The sequence below is a fragment of the Eleginops maclovinus genome, chromosome 15 (assembly GCF_036324505.1).
Source record: "Eleginops maclovinus isolate JMC-PN-2008 ecotype Puerto Natales chromosome 15, JC_Emac_rtc_rv5, whole genome shotgun sequence".
Lineage (NCBI taxonomy): Eukaryota > Metazoa > Chordata > Actinopteri > Perciformes > Eleginopidae > Eleginops > Eleginops maclovinus.
In genome coordinates, this window is record NC_086363.1 from 12,512,191 (window position 1) to 12,531,026 (window position 18,836).

At 41.4% G+C, this 18,836-nt stretch overlaps 3 protein-coding genes across 13 annotated transcripts in view; 1 reads left to right on the top strand and 2 right to left on the bottom strand.

Moving 5' to 3' along the window:
- ino80 (INO80 complex ATPase subunit) overlaps nucleotides 1–9,334 on the top strand; it is a 39,888-nt gene extending 30,554 nt beyond the window's left edge. For 4 of the 11 annotated variants that reach the window (XM_063902442.1, XM_063902443.1, XM_063902441.1 and 1 more), the window contains 9 exons: nucleotides 2,354–2,448; nucleotides 3,018–3,090; nucleotides 4,047–4,205; nucleotides 4,687–4,789; nucleotides 4,879–4,967; nucleotides 5,392–5,550; nucleotides 5,861–6,071; nucleotides 7,248–7,463; nucleotides 7,831–9,334. In XM_063902442.1, coding sequence (XP_063758512.1) covers nucleotides 2,354–2,448; nucleotides 3,018–3,090; nucleotides 4,047–4,205; nucleotides 4,687–4,789; nucleotides 4,879–4,967; nucleotides 5,392–5,550; nucleotides 5,861–6,071; nucleotides 7,248–7,463; nucleotides 7,831–8,057 — 1,332 coding nt within the window. In that variant the 3' untranslated portion in view covers nucleotides 8,058–9,334. The remainder of the gene's footprint in view (nucleotides 1–2,353; nucleotides 2,449–3,017; nucleotides 3,091–4,046; nucleotides 4,206–4,686; nucleotides 4,790–4,878; nucleotides 4,968–5,391; nucleotides 5,551–5,860; nucleotides 6,072–7,247; nucleotides 7,464–7,830) is intronic. The other 7 variants (XM_063902447.1, XM_063902451.1, XM_063902450.1 and 4 more) reach the window with 5 other exon arrangements.
- stx7l (syntaxin 7-like) overlaps nucleotides 1–18,836 on the bottom strand; it is a 235,768-nt gene that overhangs the window by 111,139 nt on the left and 105,793 nt on the right. The window lies entirely within an intron of this gene.
- Nucleotides 11,931–13,765, bottom strand: chac1 (ChaC, cation transport regulator homolog 1 (E. coli)). Its single transcript, XM_063902369.1, has 3 exons — nucleotides 13,133–13,765; nucleotides 12,937–12,972; nucleotides 11,931–12,802 (listed from the first exon to the last, which is right to left on the bottom strand). The coding sequence occupies exons 1-3, from the start codon at nucleotides 13,304–13,306 to the stop codon at nucleotides 12,419–12,421; spliced, it is 594 nt and encodes a 197-aa protein (XP_063758439.1). The 5' UTR covers nucleotides 13,307–13,765; the 3' UTR covers nucleotides 11,931–12,418.

An 18,836-nucleotide genomic window follows, 5' to 3' on the forward strand; every position in this document is an offset into this window, starting at 1 on the left:
TTTTACTCAACCATTTTAACTTTACACCCCTCTAACATTGTCAGGCTCATAGTGTACACTCTAAAAGAAAAAATATCACTATTGATGCAGAACAACGAGATATCGTGTTCTGTATTCCATACGGTCTTATTCCTCGTAAAAATAAAATAAAAGATGCTGCCTACATTACCCTCAATGCAAACAGGCGGCAGAAAGTTTACTGTTAGGTTTTTGGTGTGTTAAGGCCGTAGTAGCTAACGTAGCCCTAAACCTAAGCTAAGATGAGGTAAACTCAAGCCTTTCCAAATCAACCACCCCACTTTTTTATTTTCAAAATTGTAGTCTTGAGACTCCACCAACGCTGACTCAAGTGACATCATTTACGGGAAGGATCAGACTTTTGCGCTGTTCTTTCGTGAGTTACAAATCTCGTTTCAACACAACTTTTTTCACATATTACCCAGATGTGTAAAATCTTATGAGTCCTTTGATTTAATTGTAGTTTAATGTTATCCATTTTGATAGTTTTCCAGCGCAGGGCCGGTAGAATAGGTTCTGGATGTATTAGGGCTTTAAAATGCGTTTTCACATAATGGTTTGAATTGCAATTCAACCCTAATAAAGTGTTTTAAAATGCTTTATACCATTTTGGCAATCTACAATGTTCGCTGGCAAACTGTATTTGCAGTGCCACTCCTACATGATCTTTTTCTTCTTTAATACTTTTTTTTAATGAGTTGTCGGGCTGGGAACAGACTGTGACCGTGCACACTGTGTTCCCAACCTCGGAACAGCGATAAATTCACACTGTGTTTCTAGACTTTGGGGACTCATTAATGTTTAGGAAGTTGAGAACAACCTTGCTGCCACTCTTTACTTTTTTCAAGAGTAGTTTTTAATGCACGCCCAACTGCCAACTATGAAGATTTAAACTAAAATTGCATTTTAAAACTCTAATATAAACCAGGAGAGAGGGAACGCCAGTGCGCTTTAAAAAAACAAAAGCCTCTCTCCTAGCATTCATCATTTCAAGTTTGTTGTTGTTGTCAAAAACCACCGCCGTAAAGATTTTTGTTTAAATGTGATCTGTAATAAGCTGCTGACAGTTTGTAGAACAAGTTTAACATTTCATCCTGCTAAAGGTTGAACTGATTTATAACATTTGCAAGGGAACACATTACAAAATCAGTGAAAAACTGCAGAAATAAGGCTGTGTCACTTCTGATTAACACCAACCCAAACAAAAATAGAGGAGAAAATTGCCAGCTGTTGAAGGTATAGATTTCAGTGGGACACCAGGTCTCCACAAGCTTTAAATCATGGCAGTTGAAGCTAGCAGAGAATGATAAAGACCATGTTTAAATCTGAGAGACTTTAGGTGATGTATTTCTGAAATTGTCTGACAATTTTTGAGATTAGGAAAGCTTGAGAAAGTCTCAGTAAGAGCAACAATATCTGCAACATCCTGCTGGCGAGATCAACAAGGTTAGCAGCATTATTTGTAGCGCTATTGCTAATGGTTCTTAATGTAGTGTTCACTGCGAGCAGATGGGGCTGTCGGGAACAGAGCCAGACACAGGGGAAGAGGAGAGCAGGGCCTGGCGGGACTGAGGCCTGAGTGTCACAGAAAACATCGTGTCAAATCATTGATATCAGTGTTAATGGTTGCGAGAGGTGACTTGTGATGTGTGCCAGTGATTGTGGCCTGTTGTTTTCGCTGGACGGGGCGCTGACATGTTTGAGTGAAGAGGTCGCGGGTTCAGGGCCGCGCTTAAAGAGAGATCAACATGTCACCTCATCACTGCTGTTGCACTTAAGAGCCCCTCCCATCACACTAACACACACACTCTTAGCTTGGCAGACATTTGGGGGGGAATAGAATATCAAATTCTGCATTTGTCAGTGTCTCTCTAGGCTCGGATTGAGGTTTCAAAACCAGCAAATACGCATAAGAAATGTGGGATTTTAGAAATCTGGACGCACATTTTGCTTTGCACAGACATTCTTACTTTAATGATTAGGATTTCTTGACCCTTGAAACTGAATAAATAAAGCTTCAGGGCTTGTTTCCCAGAGGAAGTAGCGGTGCATTTTTGAGAACTTATTCAATTTGGAAAAGAGTCCAGTTTCTTCAAGTTTGGACGACAAGAGCTTTAAAATCCGTAGTAAAGGTGATCCAGGAATATTTGGTTCGATCCATAAATTCAAAATAAATTGAACCCATAAATCTCCACAAGAAATGATCAAAGAGAAAAGGTAGCTCCTGTTGAATTATTTTTTCAGCTGTGATGTTTTCCAGCACCCGTCACTTCCTCAGAAAATACGACATAGTTGCGTCCTTGGTTTTCCTAATTACAGTGTCCCATTTCTCCAGGAATACATGGTCTATCGTAAGCACACCTACATGCGCCTTGACGGATCCTCCAAGATCTCTGAGCGCCGAGACATGGTGGCGGACTTCCAGAGCCGGTGGGTAAAGATACGATCTGGTGTGTGTGTGTGTGTGTGTGTGTGTGTGTGTGTGTGTGTGTGTGTGTGTGTGTGTGTGTGTGTGTGTGTGTGTGTGTGTGTGTGTGTGTGTGTGTGTGTGTGTGTGTGTGTGAAACCAAATACTCACTTTTTACCACTGACTGTAAATCCGACTTTCCGTATATTGCAGCAATCAGCGAACAGTTTAATCTTACATGCGTATGTCCAAATAAATGTACATTTCCATGCTCTGGTTTACATTAATGTACATCTTGGAGCCGCCAGTGGTAGTCTGGCTATTGTTGGGGGGGGGTTATTGAAACAGCTTAATGCTAGGGCACATGTTTTATTTCAGTTATGCTGCCAGGCTTAAATTGGTGTGGACATTTTTGCTTCAAGTTTTAAATCATGGCAGCTGAAGATAGCAGAGAATGTTAAAGGCCATGTTTACTCTGAGAGACTTTAGGTGAAATTGTCTTGAGTGACAAAATTACTTTTTGGGGTATCTACTCGTACAGTTGTAATTGATATTGTTTCATTTTGCGTGTCTCTTTCCTCCCTCTCTGTAGGACGGACATCTTTGTGTTTCTGCTGAGTACGAGGGCTGGAGGGCTCGGCATCAACCTGACTGCTGCTGACACTGTGAGTCACCGACACACTGAAGGGAAAAAGTTAACTGATATAAAATATAAAAGCTTAAACAGCACGTTCCTTAATGTATCCCTCAATTTTTCTGGATTTATTTTTGAAAAAAAACATACATTTCCATCCCGCTGACTAGTTTTGGGGTTCAAATATTTAAAAACACATATAAATTACAGTTTATTTATGGTTAATTTCTCCATTTAAATAGACCAAAAGTCTGGCCAGTTGGTGCAATTGTTTTGGAAGATGCAGCTTTATTTAAAACACCCATTTTTATATCGTATATCAATATAATTGACACATTACACACCAGACCAGGAGAAGGGATGCCAATGCATGATCCGTTATGAATCTTTTCTATCAGTTTAACCGCTGACCAAACTTGACTCCCCCCATGTTTAATTTTTGCTCTTGGTCAATTCTTTTCTTCACTGTTTTGGCCCTAGTATCAGCATTCATCACAAAATATAACTGCTTTCTTTCTAACTGGCTATCGTACAACTCACCGCGATTATTTTGTTGTTTGTTTAGTTTGTCTGCTATGGAGGTCATTATAGAGGCATCAGTATTAAATTAAGAGCATTTCATAACCGATCAAACCCTCTGCATGAACTGATAAGATGTTGATGTAATGGCAATCTGTGCATTGAAGACGGCGATCATTCATATATGATGCTAGTCTCTCCCTGTGTTTATCCTCCTATTTTAGCATCATCTCCCTTAGTGTCCCCAAAGCCCTGTTTAAGTGGGATTAGCGTTCATGACAATGAGTGGACGTGACTGTTGACACGGGACATCTGTCATGTGAAAGGAAGGTTTACATCCCTGTAATTAGTGTCAGGAGTTAAAGAGAAACGGGGGAGGGGGGTGGCTTTCCTCACACATTGAGCCGTGTGGTAAACAATAACAAAAACAGCAGGAAAGTGAAGCCTTTTTAAAATGTTTTCTTTCAGGTTATCTTCTACGACAGTGACTGGAATCCCACCGTGGACCAGCAGGCCATGGACCGGGCTCACAGGCTGGGTCAGACCAAGCAGGTGACCGTCTACCGCCTCATCTGTCAGGGGTCCATCGAGGAGAGGATCCTGCAGCGGGCCAAGGAGAAGAGCGAGGTTTGAAACACTAATGCTCATTCATACAACGCACAGAATATGATGACAGTTCAAACACCCCGAACACCGTTTTTTACTCATTCTGGCTTTGTTTATTTTACTGCCATACAAAGATTTCTTAAACCTCTATGGATGCAGCATGACCATGGCTAAAAGGAGAGAGTTGTGCGGTCTCACAAATGCCGTAAATTCATACAAGTTGAATTTCTTTGATAATTTACTTTACCGACAACAATCGGTATAATATCACAATTTTAGAGCTTAGATGTTGCTCAAGTTTCATTCGTCTTTGATCATGTTAGTGTTTTTACCGTTTCTGGCTATGGTAAATTCTGCCTCTTTTTCCAGGATTTATTTAAAGAAAGCATGCATTTCCAACCCTGATTGGTTTTGGGGTTCAAATATTTCAAAACACATATCATACTGCAATTACGATTTAATTACAAAGATCAATTAATGATTCATTTCCTTATGTAATAAGATCCAAAGGGTGGTGATCTCAGGAGGAAACTTCAAACCGGACACACTGAAACCCAAAGAGGTGGTCAGCCTGCTGTTGGACGACGATGAGCTGGAGAAGAAACGTGAGCCGTGGTTTTTCTTGTTTTTAATACCTTTTCCTTCGGATAAAGGCTAACGCCGCAGCTAATATGCATTGTGTCTTCTCCTGAAGTGCGTCAGAGACAGGATGAGAAGAGGCAGCTGGAGGAGTGCAGCAAGGTGAAAGAGCGCAAGAGGAAGCGGGAGAAGTACGCTGAGAAGGTACAGTTCAACTCGATCCACAGGAACCTCATGGTAGTGGAGCAAAGAGACAGGCTGTGTAAAATTAAAAAAGATAGGATAGAACAAATGTGAATGTAAAAAAGGTATCTTATTGGCAGGAGAAATCTATCAATATAAATAAAAAATATATAAAATTTATCATATTATTCAAGATTTAGTTGTATTTTTGAACTAAAAGCCTGTGTTTTGGGATATTTTAGTCTTATCAAGTACACTTCTTGTATCACCAAATTGCAAATCTAGATTTCATTGCATTTGTTGAGTTATCTCGCTTTGGACTCAAATATTTGACAGCTGGACTGGCCAACCTGGTACTCAAGGATATGAGATTTAGTTGCAACAAGAAACAGAGGGTGTAAATCCGATGAAAGCTAACCTAGCCCGTCGTCTTGTCTCCATCCAGCAGAAGAAGAACGAGGAGACGGAGAACAAGAAGAAGAAGGAGGTGAACCTGGTCATCTCTCACGCACACTCGGCAGACAACTCCAACCTCTCTGCAGATGGAGACGACTCCTTCATCAGCATGGATATGGACTCGGCCATGCCCAGTCCTTTTAGCGAGGTGAGGAAGTCCACTCAGACAAGTACAAGGGAGTGAGTGAATGTCTTTTTATGAACATGAAGGAATGGGAAGAGAATAATAGTAGTGGCTGCTCCATTATGATCCACAAACGGGATCCTCCTAATGTGTGTTGGTTATTAATTCCTTCTTTTACTTCTTTCTATCCTCTTATCTACTGTATATCCTCTAATCTGTGTTGCTTCCTTGCTCTCTTCTTCCTTATCCTTCCTATTCCTTGTTGTTCCTTGCATTATTGTCTCCTTTGCCGCTCGGCCCGGTTCCCTTACTTCCCGCGGTGTTGACCCCTCAGCCTGTGTGTGTGTCTCCGTTCGCTCCTCTCCCCGGACAGATCTCTCTGAGCAGCGAGCTCCAGCCTGGCTCGTTGCCCCCGGATGCCGACGCGGACGAGAGCAGCAGCGACATGCTGGTCATCGTGGATGATCCGGTGTCCTCAGCGCACCAGTCCCGCGCCACAAACTCCCCGTCATCAGTGTCCGGATCGGCCTCCGACAACATGAATGGTGAGAGAACCAGTCCGAGTTTGACTTTGATGTCTAAGGGAGTGGAACAGTTCACTGTGAAGTTGCTTGTGCCTTATTTTAGGAGCTTCCAGAATGATCGGAAATGTGATACTGGTGTGTCAGGGTCACAAGAACTACACTTGGGTTAGGGTTTGGGTTAGTACTTGAAATGTAATGTGGTGTTAAATGTCAAGATTTGAAAAGTGCTTTGATTTCAAACAGGGTGCTAGAAATTGTAATTGCATAAAATAACTTACTATCAGTCTCCATAGTTATTAACTCTTTATAAGAAGAAATAAAATAATCCTTTTTGCCTTTGTGAATTTAAACATTTGGCCTCCATCCGCTGAGACGAGTAGCCTGTTACCTCATACGCATTATGCAGCTGATTATTGAGAATTATGAGGGTTTTATTTTGCCGTGGTCGCAGTGTTTTAGTATGTTCCGTAATGTGGGATCTAGGGGTTTGTGCAGTATATCCTACTTTGGATGCGCTGCAATAAAGTAATCCCTCGTAAATACATGCTGCTTCTTTGAAACCCAATTGGGAATTTTGCCGCCACGCTAAGAGGCTTCTGACAGAAGATTATAGGAAAAAAAACTGGTTCAAAGGGAAGAAAGTTGGTGCTTTCAGAGATATGAAGGATGTTATAAGGACAGGTTTGAAAGATGGATTGAAGGTGAGAAGAGATTGAGGGAAAAGGGAGGAAAAGTAGGATTATTGAAAGAGCTAAACAGAGCTTATTCTGGTTACAAACATTGGACAGAAAGAGAGAAAGTAGAGAGAAAGAGGGGGAGAAGGTTCCTTTAGGGATGAGGCACATTCCAGTGAGACAACCCCTGGCTGTAATTCTGCAAAGTTTATGGAAAATGAGAACAATATTCCAGATTTAGCTTGAGCCTGTACTTAGGGTAATGATGAGTAATGATTATCGTGTAGTTATACTGCAGTAAAACTATCATGTGAGTTTCATTGAAAAATTGGGTTAATTCCAAATCAGACAGACCATCTCTCTCTCAGTGCAGCTGTGTGTTCACAGAATGTGTTTAAGACATTATGTATTCCAGGAACTCGTACTGCTTGCTTTGGAAAAGATGTGGATAAAAATAATAGAAGGAACATATTTCTGCAAATTTGACTTTTACATCAATCCACTTTGTGCCTTCCGTCTTCAGGTGTTTCGGCCTCGGACACATTGAGTCCTGGCAGAGGCCGGTCTGGGCGGAGTCGGGGGCGGCCCAAAGGATCTGGAGGCGGGACCAAGTCTGGAGGGAAAGGACGCGGGCGCAAGTCGACAGCGGGCAGTGCGGCGGCCATGGCGGGGGCGATGGCTGGAGCAGCGGCTGCCTCTGCAGCAGCTTATGCTGCGTACGGTTACAGTGTTTCTAAAGGTTGGTGAATAGCACACACGCTTTCCCACAAAAATATTCAACAACCTGAACCAAATAATTATTAAATAAAGACAAGTTGGGGTCTATCCCTGGGATTAACTGACAGTGACAATCCAAAGTGGTAGTTGATTAATGATTTTTTTTAAACATCATTTAAAAGTATGAAGACAACCGGTCAAAATTGTTGAGTTGTTGGGTTGCATTAACTGGGGTATAGAGGTTATAATAAAATGACTTGGCATTTCTTTAGCGTCTAGTTCTCTAGCGCTGAGGTTAAAGGGTCACTATTTGAGACACATGATGGCCTATTTAATTTGGACACTGCTAGTTTCTTTAGTAACAGCCGCATATTTGTCTCTCCGTCCAGCAGGCCTCGCTGCGTCCAGCCCCCTACAGCCTTCCCTGGGCCGGTCCGGTACCAGCCCCGCCTTCAACCCCAGCAGGAGCTCCTCTCCGCAGGCCAGAGGAGGCGCCTCCACCCCAAGCCCCCACAAACAGCTGGCCCACAGCCACCAACACCACAGCAGCAGCAGCAGCAGCAGCCACGGCGCAGTCAGGAAGGGCAAGGGCCCCGCTGGTCCTGGGGCTCGATAGAAGCGCTCAAACACATGAACCTACTCTCACTGTGATCCACACAGACACCCTAAACTGAAACTGAGGCTCAGTACCTGGAGGACCATGCTGTGTTTTTGCTAGCTTAAAGAAAATGTCTCCAAACACACACACACACACACACACACACACACACACACACACACACACACACACACACACACACACACACACACAAACCCGGATCATTTAAAGATACAGTACCGACCAGCGTCCACATTTCTCGGTTCACTTTTATTTTGAAGATTCCGGGTCAGTGGAGAAAAGTATTTTTGTTTGCATAGCGTCAAGACCTCTTCCAAGTGCTTTTTGGGAAGACAGGCTGTACTGTTCCAGACATGACAGGAAACTCGTTTGATTTGCTACCTAGCTGTGAACAAAACCAACACATGTAGCGCAAAGGGCTTTGAAATGTTGGCTAAAGGAGCTTCTGTCAAAATGCACTGAGCCACGTCTTCCACTTCTCCATGTTATTGATTTTCACACGTGTACATTTGGTTATTTAATTGTTCTGTAGATTTGCTCAGTGCTCAGATGGCAACGTGAACCCTACCTTACCAACCCACACTTTACCAAACAGCTTTTCTACTAAAGCTACTATTTTTGTAAGAAAACACGCAAGCACCCATACCGACATGGCAGGTCTTAACATTTTGAAAATATTTGTCCATAAAAGGTATTCCCACACAGACGAAAATCCAAAATTCATATATTTTTTGTGCGATGGGGAAAATAAATGATGTAAAAATTGTATTCCATAATGAGGGGTACTGGTTGATCCGGCAATGCTGCTAACAGTAAATTTATGACTTCACTCAGAATATTTGGTTGTCTATATTTAAGTTATTTGAGCTATATTAAAAATGCGAAACGGGCTATTCACCTGTAAGACAGTGTAAATTGAACTGAAGCCATTTTTATTATTTTTCAGATATCGTTTTTCTTTGTGATGAGAAGTCTGTGGTTCTCTTTGATGTCATTGATGTTTTAGGAAAAAAAATATGTTTGCATCGGTGTCCTAAGTTGAGCACTACATCTGTTAGATGTTTGTTTGTTTTGTGTTTATAGTGTGATTAAAATATGATGTTCTATATTGATGTACATAATAATGAGAGCGACCTTTCCTCTGGCTTTTCCCTCATTTGCCTGTCTATTTTTATAGGTCATGTGTACATATGAAGAAAACGCATCTGCCATTTTACTAACAGGAGGAGCCAACTGAAAATAAAAGTGCTAAATCAGCCGCTTTTTAAAAATTATTTCATTTTTGTTGTGTTTGTATACTTGCTCATTGTCATTCAGAACCATAGTTTACCGGGGGGGTTTTAAACATCATCCATCCGAAATGAATTGGTAAAATAATTCAAATATGAAAAATACATTAATATAAAGCAACAATACTTTACTGACTCTTAATACATTTGAACAAAACATAAAACTTTGGTAAATGGGTTTTATCAGAGGACATCTGGTAAAAAATACCACCTTGTTGTTTAAAGTGCATCTGCTAGAGCCAGTACTTTGTTTTATAAGAAGGGCCACCTAATCGTCCACTGTTTTAACTCTCCCTATGTTACCCTATGCCATGTAAGGTGTCCTTGGGTGATTTGAAAGGCGCCCCCCAAATAAAATGTATTATTATTATTATTATTATTATTATTATTATCGTGACGTGTGTAGTCCAGACCATACAAAGGATTACAATTCCCACGGCGCCATTCTCTAAAGAGATGCTGTCGAGGCACAGTTTTTAACCCTTTAAGTTACAATTAAAATGATACAAAGAAAGACAGAACACCTAAGTTGTTTTTATTTGAGTTTTGCCTCTTTTGTTTTGATTTGTTTAGACTATTGTAAAGGCCTGTTTTCTTTGCTGAAAGTGTGAAAAGTGTGTTATTTTATTTCGAGTAGACGCACATAGCACAATATTTACACACCATCGGAGGCCAAGCAAGTCATCCCAAATGTGAGAGGAACAAACCTGAAGGAAAACGCGTTAGAACTGTCTGTTTAACATGTCTAAGTGGCTTGATGGAAGACAAAGAAGAAAGCCGCAACAGCATCTTCTTTTCGCTCTCTTCTGAATGCGGTATGAGTAAAAGTCATATTCATTTGTTTTCTTTTGTCCAGGTTTTGTGCTTCATACTCGGGGTTTGAATGCTCTGCTTTCATACAAATAACTGTGCTTGCAGCCCTGCTTGAAATATCCCTTTTATGTAGCTAAAACAATATCTACAGACTAAAATATCAATTGTAGCTTTTTAAAACCACAATTCTGTGGGTTTTGGCACCCAATACACCTGCTATTATAGATGTTTTGAAATGTTTAAGTACTGAAGCTTGAACCTGAGAAGCCGCAATCATTAAAATTCAAGGTCTGCAAAGTACAATCCCATTTTTTATGCTTCACTTTCATTGACACTGTTTAAAAAATCACTGCATTTCACATATAGTCTCACATGGAAGCCACGTTCACATATGTTCCTTATTCAGTAGTCTTTCCAGAAACAGAAGTCCCTGTTATCCAGTATAATCTAGAGTCATTTCTGTGGACGGTTTTCTTTGGAATTACTTTCTATAGAAGAAATATTCCCTATGAAAATTGTAGACCTCAGTAATTGAGACATTTGAAACTCAATGTTGCTATGTTGTTTTTTTTCCCATGGTATTCAGGATGTTGGCGTAAAACTCGAAAGCAGATATTCAAAACCTTGGGGTCTTAAGTTAAAATATAAGTCTCAATGGCACGATGTGTTTGAGGGAAGGATGTTTTTTGAATTGGGCGAACTCACCATTCAACAAACACATAATGATCTGACTTTGAGTTTCAACCTGAATAAAGCGTGTGGAAACAACCCAATCATGGCAATGCATTTTGAGTGAGGCGCTGCTGAGATTTGAAGTTGATGAGCGCAGCAGCAGCATGTTCTTCCTGCTGCACTCTGACATGACCACTGCACAGACTGTAAACACAGGACTTCCAGGTCTGGGCTTGTCCCCGGCCAGCGGTTATATAAGCCTCTGAGGCGAGATAGACTCTCTGATTTGAAACACGTCCAAGGGACAAACTGCTCCGGCCAACATTTGGGAGTGTCCGATGTTTGTATGTGTGTGTACTGTTCCAAAAAACAGGTTTACCGAGTTATCTGGATTATAATGCTGCTAGAGGACATTCTGCAACCCAGTCATAAACAAGGATTCAAAAGTTATCTAGCTGACAAAACTAGCCCAGGCCTTGACCAGTTGTCAAATGTAGCATATGCTAGTAAAAAAAATCTCATTTGAAATATTTGCAGTATGTTGTTGGGGGTTCCCAAACTTTGAGGCTTCTGTTCATTTAAAAATGAGGCCTCCATCACAGGTAAAACTACTGATTTTGACTCCTGAAGTAGCTTTTTTTTTTAGTAAGCCCTAAGAAAAAAAGCTGTCATTGAAGTCTTTTGTTATTACCGTAATCATGTTGTGCTTCTGGTTTGTTTTTTCTTATTAACTATATTTCATCCCTTTAATCTTTAACACTTTTCCACACTTATTTTGGATTGAGGGACTTTTATCTGCAAACACTTGAAAGAGTTGTAAAGGGGACCCCATTTAGTTGATTTAAATCTCATTTAAAAACATGGTTTGTTACCAATGAGTTGTGGTAACGCTTAAACAATCTATTGTACCGTACTATCCGCTTTCTGTACCACTTCAACCCTATCAGCTAGCCATGACAAACACATCAAAAGTCAGGCTTTACTACGAGTCACACTTAATTACCACAATTGTAGTAATTAAGTGTGACGCAGTCTGGGGATTAATGCAATTAGATTACACCATAGTAACTTTAAGGCAGACACCAAAACACAAACAGTTATTTTACTTTTTTTAATTGAGGTTTGCAACTGAATACAAGTTGGCACAATGAGCTTTTGAAAAACACATCACAGCAGACAGCAGGGTGAATTTCAAACAGGGTTTCGCCATCACAATTGATGTTGTACCGTCTGTATGGCTTGGATGGAATCTGAACAGTGCAAATTAAAACAAAAATGTTTACAGTCACAACAATTCATCATAAAGATGTAGCATTACATTGCAAACATGAGGTCATGCTTCAGTAAAAAAAAATTGTAATGTCATGATCCATTTTTATTATCACTTCAGTAGCATTCAAATACTGCAGATGGTCGTGTGAAGCTAGATTTCACAACATAAAAAAAAAAAGTTGGACTGGCAAGACATGTGAAAAGCCTCAGTGGGGTGTGTGTGTGTGTGTGTGTGTGTGTATGTGTGTACACACAAACACACACAGTAGTGTATTCAGCCACTTAAAAAGCTAGTGAGACAAAGGGTACGAGCTACTGTGCTGCCAAGACATAGGACACCACGGTCAGTGCCGCGGCCTCAATGGAGTACAGGTGATGGTCTTCCACGTGTGGGCAGCTGCTCCTCATGAACTCAGCCAGGCGGAACAGGTACTCCAGGTTGTGGCCCGACTTGCCTCTGCAGACTGCAATCTGGATGCCGATCATCTCTGAGCTGGCCGGCCCCAGGTAGAGCTTGTTGTCTGCGGTGGCGATGTACACCAGCGCCTGAACTGAAGGCTGGTTCTCCCCCTCGGGGAAAAACTCAACCATCTTGGTGACATAGCCTCCGCGGACCCCTTCTCGCACGGTCAGGTACTTCAGGGACTCCTCAACTTGAGAGCCTGTCACCTCGAATGCCACGCCCCAGGTGCTTTCCTGTGAGAAGAGAACAACATTTGTTATGTTAAGGTTTGTTATTATGCATTGGAAATTACACTGAATTTAAAGCCTGGAAATGCCCATTTAGCATCTCTGGTAAAACCCAAGAGGAAGTAGCGCTTTCCACTTACGTCATCATCTTCAATCAGCGTCACCACTCTTCCGGGCTGCAGAGAGAGGAAAAGAAATGCGTCACGTCATGGGACAACGCCTGTGGCAAATCTGGAGTCAAGCACCAGACAAACCAGCAGCTGGCTGTGGTAAAGTAAGCAAGCTTACATCATATAATTGCCAAAGTAAGTAAAGCAAAAACATTAAGCATCTTACCAACTCGTCATTCCCGCGGTGGAAGTTGTCTCCATGCCAGAACCGTCTCTTGTAACCTTGAATGTAGCCGACCTGGCTCCTCCTGTACTTGAAGTCAGGCTTCCACACCAGTGACCCGTACCCGAAGATCCACAGGCTGCTGGGCTTCCCGGTGGTGATATCTTGAGGTTTCATATTTGAGTAGTGTTGACGATGTAACGATGTTATTAATCTTTCAACTGATGCCTAGCTAGCTAGCGTTAGCTTCCTCCGGTCCAGGAGCAATGGTACCGGTTGGCTCACAGGTATACCGCGGACGGTATTTGAGCCCAACTGCTTGGCAGTTGCGACGATGGAATTTCGCACTTGATTTTGCCTTGCACTATGCATTGCCTTTGCATTAGAGGTGCCGCATTACGCCTTAAAAATCCATGGCAGCCGCTTCGGCCTTCAAACCAATGGAGACAAATCAAAAAACGTTTCGGTCAGCTACGTCGCCGGCCGATAACGCTATCAATTTAAAGCTTACGAACAAAAATGCTGTGTTTTGATTTAGTGCTGATCTCGTTTGAAGCGCCTTGAATCTTATCTTCTCGCAGCCAAAAGGCTATGGCGGTGATTTGAGTTGCTTCCCCGATAACATGGCGCAGCGGCGCTTACATATTTATACAGTCCACAGTAGGTGGGCGAGTACACGGCACGGTTTTGGACCAATAATATTAAAGGGAGGCTCGTCCTCTTCAGTATTCTATCCAATCCGACTTCGGTGCGCCTGAAAAGGCGGGACTTATAACCAAACTGCTTACGCTATTGGCTCAAATGTAAGTTGAGACGCAAACTTGTCTTTTAACCTGATTGGTCTATGAACTGTAATTCCAACGGTTTCGATGTATGATTGGTTGCCTGTGTAGTCACTCTCTGGCTGATGCAACTTCCAACAGCATTTCAGGGGGCCATCACAGCAACCAAGCAACATACCAAGACATTGCATCAGAATTGAACTATAGGAAGAAGAGGTCTATATAAGGCGATGTATTTCATTTCACAAAATGTGCAACCAAGAAATAAAAGACAACAATATAAGATTATATGTAAAATTAGACATACAAATCATTGAATAAATGATCACCTGACCTGAACACAATAGGAATAGAAATCATTCAACCTGTGCACGATAAGTTAATAAGCCTCCTGTATGGATATTTACATTATCTACAGCAGGTGAACAATCTAGTTGTACACCGCTTAAAAGTTACAATGTACAACACAAATATAGTTACATTGTGTGCATTAATGTCCAGCAGTGGCTTGGACTGGGAATCGTAGGGTCGCCGGTTCAAGTCCCCGAACAGACTTGAAATATGGAAAGTGGACTGCTACTTGGAGAGGTCACAGTTCACCTCCTAGGCCCTGCTGTGGTGCCCTTGAGCAAGGCACCGGACACCAATCCCCCCTCCCCATTGCTCCCCGGGCGCTGCACAATAGCTGCCCACTGCTCCTAGTACTAGGATGGGTTAAATGCAGAGGACCAATTTCACTGTGTGTGCTCTGCTGTGTGCATGTATGTGACTAATAAAGAGGGTTTCATCCTCCGATTCTATCTATGTGATGCATAAAGTTTATGATGTGGTTTATGGTCAATGTTAGGGTAAATCTCAGCCATCTGAAATGTAGGAGTGAAAGTGGTGAAGAAATGTGCAAATGTGTAGTTTGATGCGTTGCATATAATTGCAGTTTAGATTTTGATTGAATTAGTACAACTTTGTGAGGACAAAAATGCATCTGCTTTTATACTATTTACCCAACAAGCATCCTGTTATGGCAAATGCAGGTTAATAGGTGATCGGAAATGATTTGTGTGGACAACCCATGTAGGGATCGACCAATTATCGGCCGGGCCGATTATTATGGCCGATATTTAGCATTTTTACAATCATCGGTATCGGTCATTTTTTCCACCGATAAGCCGATATTGAAATGGATAAAGAATGGAACGCGCTACTTTGTCTGTAAAGCGTCTCTCACTCCCTGCGTTTGCCACTCTGTGGTCGATAGCATTGTCCCACCCACTACACCATCTGATTTGTTAGTGAGCACGGATCCAGCCAATCAGGATGGAGGACTGAATGCTCAGAACAGTTTGGCTTCTCAGCGAGGCAGTAGCAGACTGGGCTTCAACGGTACGGAGCTATTTTTTCAAAGGTAAGGTAACGTACATTCATTGCTGAAGTTGCAATGAATCACAATCCACTACACTGAAGTTGCAATAACACCACTTTGTAAGCTATTCTCTTTCATTCCGGACCCATAAGCAAAGCGCCCATTTCCTCCATTTAGCTAATTCCCGATTGATGCACGTTAGTTTACTAGTTCGCCAATAGAGCCTTAATAGATGTCAGTCTAACTACTGAAACATAATCCAAACTAGCTAGCCATTTACAAAACGTAACGTTACGTTTAAATGTCTCACAATTTGGTAGTTCATATAGCTGTAGTCTATAGACCTTATATTTGTATTGAACTAATTTGGAATAATTTCGTTTTCTTATGAGTTACATCAGTGTCCGCAACGGAGGGAGCGTGGTTCGCCTGATGTCACTCGTCATTTTAAATCTACCTATCCAGTAAAAGTTTTCTGTCCCAGCTAAAATTCTGTGAAACACCAGCGATATCATTTGTTACATTTTACTCACTTTCCCTAAGCATTTTTAATAAATAGGCCTACACCAATCTAAACCTCAGTTTTCATCAGTGCCTGACAGTCACAGACGATAGACGATAGGTTTAGCTATTCGAGCTAACTTATAACATGTTTCAGGCAGTGTTATGGAGAGGGCTAGCTAGCTGTTTATCTTACCTGGTCGCAATTGACTGACGATAAATCAGATTTGTTTAAACTTTTATTGGTCATACAGCAAGATAAACGTGACATTTTTCGGTCAAAAACTTGACTGTCATACGGGCTTGGGCCCATTATTGTTACGAGTTATGACCGTCCGTTTGTCTGCAATCTGCATCGCTGCGAGTGAATGGATGACTGGTGGCGCAAGTCACCTCAGTAGGCCTGTCGTATGACGTGCTTTGCTAACTGCACAAATAAGAAGTTAAAACAAACACCTCAATCACCTGAGATGTTGATATGATATGCACAATAATACTTAAATATGCGTACAGTACTCTTACTATCCATTTCAAGTTAAAAAGAGGAGTGAATATTTGTTCAATATCTTTTTTGATACAGTTCAATGGTTGTCTATGGAAAACATGAATGTAGAATTCCTAATGGATCTCATATCATTTTAAAGAGCCATTTCCAATCTTTAAATAGAAAGAAACTTACAATGGACACTTGTCTTTAGTTTTTATTATTCTTGGTTATTTCAAATGTTTCTCAAATTGCCCTTTTCTTTCGGAATTCCCAGGAATCTGGAGCATTGTTGTAAAATTCTGTTGGGTTAACCTTAACACTTGCCCAGGCATCACGCATGCACCTCCCTCTCCCTCTCTTGTGCACTCTCTCTCTCACACACACACACACACACACACACACACACACACACACACACACACACACACACACACACACACGGATTAACATGATACAAATGATTTACACTTCAGATGCAAGCTGATAGACGTGTCCTTTGATCGTTTTGCATTAGATAGGCCTATTATGGTAATACATTAATTTAAATAGTCACCCAGGCTACAGGTTACATAGGCGATAGGCCTACTGACAGAATCATCAATGTTGTAGAGAGGATTGTGGATCCACACGTGTCTGCCATACAGTTTTCAAAACTTTGAAAAGGAATTGCATGACTACCTCACAGAACCACTGATAGACAGGCGCAAGGGGGATCCACTCCAATGGTGGAGCCAACATGAGACCCGTTTCAAGCTTCTTGCTCCAAAGGCAAGGAAGTTCCTGTGTGCCCCACCCTCTTTCTGTGCCAAGTGAGCGTGTGTTCAGTGAGGTCTCTGCTATATATGAAAAAACCAGAAGACGCCTCACTGGAGAAAATGCAGAAAAGCTCTGCTTCCTCCACCATAACCTACTCTTGCTAAATTGGGAATACTAGACTTGAGTAAACCAAAGTGTTTTTTTTTTTGCCATTTTTCAGTTCATTAAACATCAGGGAGTGATATGATTGACTTTTTCTATTTTTCTATGATTTTACATTATATGCATATTTTTTTTTAAATGCTGCAGGCAGCTCCCTACACTTTGTGTTACAAAATAAGAACTATTAAATACTTTTGAATTACATTTCTGCTGCATATCGCCTTTTTTTTGACAACTGACATATTGTTTTTTTTTTTTTTAAATGTTTAATATTGGTTTTACATATCGGTTATCGGACTCCTTTTTTGGTAATAATTGATATCGGTATCGGCCCTGAAAAAAGCATATCGGTCGATCCCTAAACCCATGCGCACTTCTAATGAACAAATTACTTGGAAGACTATGGAAGACCCGATGCCCAATCCTCCTGCAGAAACAGCAGTCCGCTCTCTCTCTCTCTCTCTCTCTCTCTCTCTCTCTCTCTCTCTCTCTCTCTCTCTCTCTCTCTCTCTCTCTCTCTCTCTCTCTCTCTCTCTCTCGATATAAAGGTGGTTCACTGCTCCATGATCCGACCCCGGGCCTTCTGTGATTATCATGATGACTTTGACAGCCAACCAATCAGTAAAAAAAAAGGTGCCTAAGTTTTGACCCCCTTCAAATCCTCCCTCCCCCCTTACACACACTCATTCCTGCCAGCTTCGCCTGCTATGCAAGACTCAGGGTTGATATATTTATATATTATCTCTAAATAGCTAGCTGTTTCTTGAGCTCAGTGGCATCTCAAAGTAGATCATAGAATATAAACAGATTATATAAAAAATATTCAAGTCATTTTGCCTCAGTAAATGTTTCATCACGTCATCACGATATGATTTAATAAAAATTTGATAAAGCATGTTGTGCTTATTTGCTGCTGTTATTTAATGTTGTTTTGAACATGAACATGAGTTTACCTACCTGGGGTTTTATTTTGCCATTTGTCCTGACCACCACCTGTGTGTTTCCTGTGTGTGGGTTTCTTACTGACACCTAGTGTTAATTAATGAGACAACTACAAGTGTAGGTCACCGTTACATAGCACAGCATCATCAAGTAGCAGTATGATCTCACATGCATGTTTTTGTACATGCCAGGAGTCAAATGAGGCTTTAAATGAAGTGACAAAGATTAAACAAAGCCAGAGCTAAGTATCAGTTTTGCACTCTTGCTTGTGATTTTGCATAATCTTTTTTTGAAGTGTTATGAAGAGACACTTCCACAATCCTCAGATTTGAATATCAAATCAGCTTCCTGATTCTACATTCACAACATCACAGATCTGCCCTGTTCCTCCTTCAGAATAAGTGGTTGCTGATTAGCGTATTTGTCTGCATTCTCCCATGTTTTGAGGTGGTTTCCTGAAAACCCAAGTGTAGATTGAAGCAAGGCGATGCTGCGTGAGAAAAGCTGCTGGCCCTCGCCGGCATGTTCTGCGTTTTTTAATCAGGGAGGAAACAGGAACTGATGTCATCAGGTCACAAACAGGATGCTGTGATTATAACACAATGAAAATGCCTGGCCATGGTTACGGAGACCCAGAGGCCAAAGAGCAAAGCTCTAGCATGTGTTTGCCACTGTGATCGAGTGTGAAAGTCTGGTTTAAGGTGTGATGATGACGGG